At 35.3% G+C, this 9,023-nt stretch overlaps 1 protein-coding gene across 2 annotated transcripts in view; it reads left to right on the forward strand.

Annotated features, from left to right (window-relative positions):
* The window catches only part of LOC111678273 (kinesin-like protein KIF19), a 14,471-nt gene extending 7,154 nt beyond the window's left edge, over window positions 1-7,317 (forward strand). Inside the window, exons 2-9 of one of the 2 annotated variants that reach the window (XM_046950623.1) lie at window positions 2,699-2,888; window positions 2,997-3,143; window positions 4,861-5,103; window positions 5,178-6,156; window positions 6,215-6,363; window positions 6,422-6,602; window positions 6,663-6,822; window positions 6,881-7,316. In XM_046950623.1, the coding sequence (XP_046806579.1) occupies window positions 2,787-2,888; window positions 2,997-3,143; window positions 4,861-5,103; window positions 5,178-6,156; window positions 6,215-6,363; window positions 6,422-6,602; window positions 6,663-6,822; window positions 6,881-7,094 (2,175 nt within the window). In that variant the 5' untranslated portion in view covers window positions 2,699-2,786 and the 3' untranslated portion in view covers window positions 7,095-7,316. Of the gene's footprint in view, window positions 1-2,698; window positions 2,889-2,996; window positions 3,144-4,860; window positions 5,104-5,177; window positions 6,157-6,214; window positions 6,364-6,421; window positions 6,603-6,662; window positions 6,823-6,880 lie in introns of those variants that run through there. The other variant, XM_023439566.2, reaches the window with a different exon arrangement.
* The last annotated feature ends 1,706 nt before the right edge of the window (window positions 7,318-9,023 follow it).

Genomic DNA, 9,023 nt, shown 5'->3' on the forward strand with positions numbered 1-9,023 from the left:
TCTTGTCCTTCTCATTGTCTTTATATCAACTCCGATTTCACTGGGGTCAATATTCTTCTTCATTTCTTTCAGTACGTCCGCATAAGTGACATTAGAAATTGCCTTTATAGTAAGTGCTTCTCCTTGGTCAAACTTTATTCTTTTTTTTCGACTTTTCTTTCATCCTTTTCTCTTTTCGGTGTTTCACTATTTCCCATCCACTTTCTTCACTACTTCTATGGGCTTTTTCTTTCTCGACAGGCTGAGATGCTGTCGTTCTAGAATGCTCCATAGTCGATTTAGGAGTCTCCGTAGTCGATCTAGAGGTCTCCATGGTGACCTTTTTAGCATTTTTAACTTTTTTAGGTAGCTTTTCGCTATCAGGTGATTTTGACATCGATGCCCTGCTCCTTTTCCCTTCTCGACGCGTAAGTGAGAGGCCATCCATATTCACCTGTATCGCTTTTGTTTGTGATGGAAGTTTTATTTGACAAATGGCCTTTATTACAGGTATCATATCGTTTATATTCTTCTTCGCTTCTATTAACTGCTCATATAGAGCTACTGCACATATAATGTCATCTCGCACTGACTTGTGAATGTTATTGGCTTTAAGCACCACTGTATATGCAGAGATTATTTTGTTACCTAGTTTTTCGAAGGTTTCAACAAAAATGCTCTCCTCTTCTTGGCATTGTGCATTTCGCAAACTTTCTTCGGTGTTTTTGCTTACGGGTGGATTATTTTTCAGCTCATCGTTTCTCTCATCCTTTTCATGCACTGTTTCATTGGTTCTATTCGTATTTTCGTTGTTGGTTTTATCGGTACTCATGTTTTGTTTCCTTGGGTCCCAACTTAAGGCCGCTATCATCAAAACGTTGTGTAGTCACGTGGGTGATCCCATGGTTATCTATGTAAAAAACAGGGAGGCCATGCATGGGTTGACATAAGATCCTCATGAAACCTTATGCCAGAGCCAGATCCGTGTGAGTCGGGAATTTGCATCCGAGCCTACACCGCCAACTTAATGGTGACGTTTGTTGAGCGCTCCTTAAGATTTGCTAGATTTTAGTGGGACGGAGGCACATGTGGCATGTGCCTCCGTCTATCTATCTATCTATCTATCTATCTATCTATCTATCTATCTATCTATCTATCTATCTATCTATCTATCTATCTATCTATCTATCTTTCTAACTAACTAATCTAAGAACGCATTGAACTGTGGGTACCAGGCCACTCGAGATTAGTCAAAAACGAAGGGGCTACCGATAATGTTAAAAAATGAGGTTAGTAGATGGTACGTATTCTGGGTAGACAATCAGCATTTTGTGCACAACTATAAAAAAATTTTATGTTTGGATTCAGACTAATGTAGAGCATGTGGAAAGGGCATGACTGTCGAGAGTTTTAACGTGAGCACCTGCCTTGACGGCCTTATCTCACGGTGGTCTTTTTCATCCACTGGGTAGACTTGAGAACGGTCTACCATCGCCCCTTTGTTCTTCAATGAAGAATTCAGGTGGCAATTTTTGTACATTGGCTTTGACCGATCCATGCACAAGTACTTTGCTGGAATACTCGAGCTATCTAATATCTGACTATAGGATGACCTCTGTTGATTCGACAACAGGACCTAAAGACGTAACCGGTGGACCGAAGTACGATCCATTAATAAGTTGAAGACATTGTTCTTACGCACTCCTATACTCTGAACATATCTGGACAAGGAAAGAAAATACAATGGTATCATGTGTATATTATACCATTTATCCATCATCATTCAACCCGAAACTCACACTCCCCGCGAATTTGGGTTTAAACCACAGCCACTACGTGGATCTCGAAGGAACCTCAACAAACTGACCAGCAGGCAACTGGCCACCCGTAGTACCAAATTATGCGGTGCTCTGGTCTGACCTCTTAGGAATTACATCCAAGAAGCTAAGTTTCCGAACTTTGCAATATAATAAATTCAGTAAAAAGGAATTACATCAAGGAAACTGAGTTTCTTAACATTAAAATATAAAAAAATTTTGTGAAAATACACATACACAAACAACTGTGGCAATATTAACGATTCCCATAAGTAAAAATATGTAACCAAACACCTATTTCCTATTCCATCAAAAATCAAATTAACAACAATTATCTTCACCAATGACTTGTCGTTGTTAGCAAGACTTGAAGAGCGCCAAAACTGTGGGTGTGTATAATTAACCTATTTAAAAATTCAACAAATTTAACAATTTGATTCTAACAAATTACACAACTACGTGGCAGCCTAATGTACAAAAATAATTTTCTGTAAATTTAATGATTCAAATCCATTACGAACTGTGAATTTGTGTAAATGGAGGAATCATCATCGTCGTAGTCATGAAATAGATGATGGTTAGATGTTCTATTTAAATTTTATTTTTTATACAAACAAACCACCAATAAACTAAGTTAATGACTTGTTAGTGTTTTTAGTTGGGGCTTGCTTAAAGGTAATTGACAAATATATTGATAAAATCATTAAAAAAGTATTTTTATTCATATGAGACGGACTGAAAGTAAAACGAGAGTAATGGGTCAGTTGAATAAAACTAGAAAGAAAAAAAAGAACTCATAAACACGTTTTTGTCATTTAGTTCTTTTTGAAGTTATTTTTTTCAACTTTTTTTTGTTGAATTACCTTGAAGACAAAATGAAATGTCCTTTTTGTTCATTACAGTTTTTACGCGACGCCATTAAATAGTTGTTTATAAAACTCAACAACAGTACCACTGCATATTAATCGTAAATTCACTCCGCTAAAGACAATGGCCCAAAGCGGAAGTTGGTCTAGTGGCAGCGGCAGTGGCTCGTCAACAGCTCAGAGTAGAGGATTGTCAACAGCCCCACCCCAAGAAGAACGTCTTTTGGTAAGTTCTTTTATTGATAGAAATAAATTTTATTAAGAAAATGTATATTGAGAATGTATTTGGTATTGTTCTTTACTACATAAATATAATTGTTTAACTCTTGTCTAGGTGGCTGTTCGGGTTCGTCCTTCATTTGAAAATAGTGAACGTTGTATTGAAGTGGTTTCTTCAAAATCTCTTTTATTCGATGATGGTGGTCGGGGTAAAGCACGAAAATATTCGTATGATAATGTCTTCAAGGAGTCAGATACTCAGGTAAAGTGTTAATTAAGTTTAATTATAGTTTTTTTAATAAATTTAAGTTTTGATAAACGCGTGTGGTTTTAATAGTTGAATATGTACTAAGACGTAAGCAAATAGTTGTTTAGACAAAAATGTGATCAAACTAGGGAGTGCGCACGAAAAAGATGGTGCAAATGTTTGTGTTTTTAAATTAATATGTATAATATGATATCTGCAAAGCTATCATGAATTATATGTCTGTCACCTACGCAGAGGGAAAGAGAAATATTCACGTCTGGTACCAAATTGATACCAATATGTTTATAATTTTTCAATAACATTCGCTTTTAAATTATATACATACGTACGACAACACTCGTGTTCGACAATTGTAAGCTCACAATTGCCAAACAATCCGTGTCAATAGTGAGCTTACCACGTTTGTTAACATTTAGACAACGGATGTGTATAAAATATAGATGTCGACAACGAGTGTTATCGTACATATGCATATACTTTCAAAACGGATGTTATTAAAAAATTATGGTGTCAATTTGATACCAGACGGGTATATTTCTTTTTTACTCTGACTTAAGGCGCTCCGGCATGGTGACAAAATGCTGATCAGTAATCTGGAAAAATTCTTAGATAATTGTGGTAATCGACGCCCAATTGTCAGACGGTATCCACCAAGATACAGTAGGGAATTCCCAAAAGATATTGCCGCACAAAAGAGGTCCCTTTTGAATACTAACATGATTTAATACAAGGCACTGTGAAATTAATATATTTTTGGACATTTGATAAACACATCATTGGCACATACAGCTAGGTTCTTCGCTGTGATCTTGATTATAACCATAAGTCGGCACAAAATATCCAAATCGGTATTTTTCACACTTAGTCCCATTAACTCCTTCTCCAGTTATAGTTTAACCTATTTATATTGTGCCGGTTACAATATTTTTGTATGAAAAATGTTAATTTAACCTTACGACAAAATATAATCAGACATTGAGATAATCGAGGTTAAAAGTTAAATATCTTAGGGCGGGTTTTTCAGATAAAGATAATCTACATTCTTTGTTTAAACCTAGTTTAATATATGTTTTGTGTTTATCAATAAACAGTAACATTACTTATTATCTTAGTTTAACTGAGCGTTATTGGCCAATTAAACTTAAGTTATAAGTGAGAAAACACAATTAACAAAAACAATATATCAATGATTTCGAAAGAACAAAAACTTAATATTTTAAGTAAAGTGCAATTTTCTGATTTGTTTTGTTTTATTTATTATTGTTATAAATATTTATTTACCATTTTTCCAAAATTTTTCATTTTACAAAAGTATTATTTGGTTAGACGTTGGCAAAATCAAATTTCCATCAAAATTTAAGTTATCTCAATAGGTTGAGATCTTTGACAGCTTATCATTAAAAACACATCCAGGTTTGTTGGTTGTGACTGTGTTTATGACTAGGGTCTGCACAATATATCAAAATGGGTATTTTTCACACTTTAAAGGTAAACATCTTAGAGAAGGAGCACTAAGTTACAGGTTAGACGTTGGCAAAACCAAAATTCCATCAAAGTTTAAGTTAAACGTATAGAAATGAATGATCTTCTCTCACTATCCAAAAATAGTTCAAAGATCTGTGCATGGGATGAAATTAATAATAAATTCAGCAACAATATGATTTTACATAATTTGAACTGAAAAACAATTTTTTTTGACTAATAACTTTAGGAAACTGTTTACAAAACCACCACAGCACCTTTGGTCAAAGAAGTTATTAAAGGTTATAATGCTGCGGTGTTCGCTTATGGAGCCACAGGTTCCGGTAAAACTCACACAATGTTGGGGCCTTCACGTAAAAAAGGTTCATCGGCAGAAATTGATGCCACCGGAAGTGATTGTGGTTTAATGGTGCGAGCAATAGAGGAAATATTTCAACATGTAGAAATGGCAGAAGATCCCAATTCTTGTAAGGTATGAGAAATAAATACAAAACACAATAATAAATACAAATATCAATAACATTCATTTGCATATGTTTATAACAGGTTTCTATATCATATTTGGAAATATACAATGAATTAATACGAGATCTCTTAAGTCCGGGTGGTCCCTTGGAATTAAGAGAAGATAATCGAGGACAACGTATTACCGTAGCTGGCCTTTCTGAAATTACTACCTCTAGTCGTAAAGAAGTAGTTTCTTTATTGATGAAGGGCAATAAGGCACGCACCATGGAACCGACAGCTGCTAATCAAACCTCATCCCGCAGTCATGCTCTCTTAAGTATTTCAGTGCAAACAAAGACTCCTTTGGGTCTTAAACAAGGCCGGCTATTTCTCACTGATTTAGCTGGCTCTGAAAGAGCCAAAAAGACTAAAAATCGTGGTAAACGTTTGCAGGAAGGTGCTCACATTAATCGTTCATTATTGGCATTGGGTAATTGTATAAATGCATTGTCGGGTGGTGCACGTTATGTCAACTATCGTGATTCGAAATTAACACGTTTGCTCAAAGAAGCTTTAAGTGGTAAATGTAAGACTGTAATGATTGCTCATGTTGCTCCCGAAAGTAAACATCGGGATGAAACAAAAAACACATTGGTCTATGCCGATAGGGCCAATAGTATAACAACACGTTTACAAAATTCCGTGTATGTAGATGAAATGCAAAATTTTCCCACCAAACATTACCAGCATTTGGTGTCAGAGTTAAGAGAAGAGGTGTCACGTTTACGCACTAAAATGTTAACAGATCGTCCTAGAAGTGGTGCTGCGGCAACAGCAACTGCAGCCCCAGAAGAACCTGCAAAAGAAGCTGAGAATGATGAAAAACGTAAAACAGAACTTAGATATTTGCGAGAACAAATAGTTTTAACTTTCAAGCAACAAATGAAATTAAGACGTAAATTGCTGGAGGCTGAAAGTCATTTGTTGGGCTTGGAATTGGATGCAGAGCGTCAACATATGATTATATCTCACTGGCAGGGACGTATGGGTAAATTATATGATACACCAACTGAAGATGGTGAGTTACATTTCATATCGAGGCATAAAAGGATAGAATAACATTAAACACTTTTTAGACATTGAATCGGAAGGTACCATTGCTTTAAAAAATGCTTGGGGCGAATTGGCTGCCATTGAGAAAGAAACCAGAAGATATAAAGAAATTCGCGAAAGAACAGAACAGGAATTGGAATTGTGTCGCCAAAAAGGGGTACAATTGGAGGATGTAAGTTATTGGAATACAATTGAGGGAAAATTTTAATTTTATTTATCTTTTAAATCAGGAGTTACCTGAACGCATAAGCAGCGATGAAGAAAGAGAACTTTTGGCTTTACTATGTAGAGTACATGAACTAGAAGCCGATAAAGTATCTTTGCAAGCGGAAAGATTAGCCAGACAAGCTGAATTGCGTAGAAGAGATTTGCAGCTGTTAAGAGCCGAAAGACAACGAAGGTTATGTGAAGGTAATAGAAAAAAAGCTGTAATTTGAAAACATTTTCTAACTGATTATATTTTCTATTTAGACATTATTAGTTCCCAAAGACGTTTAATAGAAGAGGGCAATGTAGAATTACCAGATGAACTGCGCGAATTGTATGGTCTTTATCAACAGGAAATACATGCTGGTACAGTAACAGCCACAGCAGCTTATGAACGCAAACTACCACCCATCTATACAGCTGGGTAAAAATTTTCATTTTTAATTATATCAAACAAAACAAATATTAATTTATTCAAATAGATCTGATTCCCCCTGTTCCAGCTCAAGTTCAGAATGGTCGCCCTCTTCACCTTTACCACCGATTGAAGGTGGACAAGGAATAGCCGAAATTGCAATAACAGATAATCCTGATCGTCATATGGGACCGGCAGTACACTCGCGTTTACCCAAATTAGCAGCCACCAATAATACAGGGCCTCCGCCCTCCAGAAGAGTTATGAGATTTAACAAATAATTACAACACTTAAGCCCGTAGAATTTAGTATAAACATAATTCCTTTCAAGAGCCTAAGGAAAAATGGAAAAACGTGCTGCAGCTCAGGGAAAATTTGAAAATTGTTTGCATAAAAACTTGTTGATTTGAAAATTGTAAATTCGAAATAAATAATATATTAATATTTATGAATATATTTGGACTAATTGCAACGCACAATATAAGTTAATAAATAAATTTAGAACTAATAAGTTTAAGAAAAAATTATTTTAATTTAATTAATTTTCCAGTAGAAAATATTCATAAAATTTTAGGTTTTTTATATAAATATTTTAGATCTGCCGATTTTTGATGGGATGGTATTATAATTAAGAGAATTAAGAGATCATTTTCCTATTAGGTGAATAATGACCGATTTAAAAATATAACAGCATTGGTCTTTCATGCAACAAAAGAATATACAACACAATTTGTCGAATTATCATTAAAATGCGGTTTACCTTCTCATGGAATTAACTATATGAGTTTTACAATTTAAGTGGGCGTGGCTCCTATAAAAATTATTTAAATGATACGATTATTTATAATAACTCAGAGAGCAGTGAATACAAGAGACTTGATCACGTTGAGGTGAGAGAAGAATTATTAAACATAACTCATAAAATCAGGTGATATTTTAAACAAGAAGAACACTCCTTTTCAGATAATAATCATTCTTAAGCTGATAATATTTTGAAATAAGTTTAAAACTAATTGGACAATGTTTGGAACCTTACTAAGAGACCGTTAATGTCCAGACAATATTCTACCAAATCCCTTCTCGATTTGTTCCTTTAGAAAGCCGGGGGGTTACTCCGTATTTTGCTTTTTACTTTAATTCCGGAATATTTTTACTTAATCTTGATTAAATAATATATCAATTTCAACAATTTTTAATCGTACTTGGGTCAAAGGAAGACTATGTGCTAAATTTTATCTAAATATCTTAAATATTGCGATCTGCAGCTTGCGCACAGACGGACGGACATTATAAATCGATTGGTATTCTTTAAGGTGGGTGTTACAAACAGCAGCACAAACGCATAATACCTCTCCACTACAGTGGTATAGGTAAGCGAATTCGTTTCTATACTAATTTCAATAGTAACAAGTATGAATGTAGTCAGGCAAAGCCGGCCATATGATACCCTACACCAGTCAGTATGTTAAAAATGAGGATTATTGAAAAAAGCATTTGATTTGTTTTTTATCTTTATTCCGGAATATTTTTACTTATTTTTTGCAAAAAAGCTATTTTTTACAAGAGAGCTCAATGGGGAAAGTATGGGCCTATCCTTATAAATGTTTATAGAGGAATTCACTTCTACTTCAAAGTTATTTATGTAAAATTTAAAAGTGTTATTAGTGTTAATAGGAGAATTTAGACCTTCAAGTCATTTTGTGAAGGGAGTTTGTATGGGGGTTAGGATCAAATCAGGCCCGATAATTACAAAAATCGGTAATGTCATTACATGTTCTATGAAATGGAACTATTAACTTAATAATGAGTCCAAAGGTCCCATTCGGGGGGTACGGCTGTATGGGGGCTATGCGAAATAATGGACCAATTTTATGTGTAGTTGTTGCTACGTTGCTTGCACGGTGCTCGCGTGCATTTTGCCGACTTTTTATTGAGCACCCAGAGAGAGATAAGAAAGAACGCGACAGAGGGTCAATCCTACAGGCCGATTTCCCTCCTGTCACCAGTCGCGAAGACTCTTGAGGCGCTCCTCCTCCCCCTGCTGTCCTGTCATCTTACAGCAGCTCGCCACCAGCATGGATTCCGTAAGATGCACAACACCACCTCAGCATTAACCGCCATAACCACTCAGATCTCACAAGGCTTAAACCAGCAGAGGCCTTGTGAAAGAACAATCCTTGTGGTGCTAGATTTATCGAAAGCTTTCGATA

Source organism: Lucilia cuprina, chromosome 4, assembly GCF_022045245.1.
Source record: "Lucilia cuprina isolate Lc7/37 chromosome 4, ASM2204524v1, whole genome shotgun sequence".
Lineage (NCBI taxonomy): Eukaryota > Metazoa > Arthropoda > Insecta > Diptera > Calliphoridae > Lucilia > Lucilia cuprina.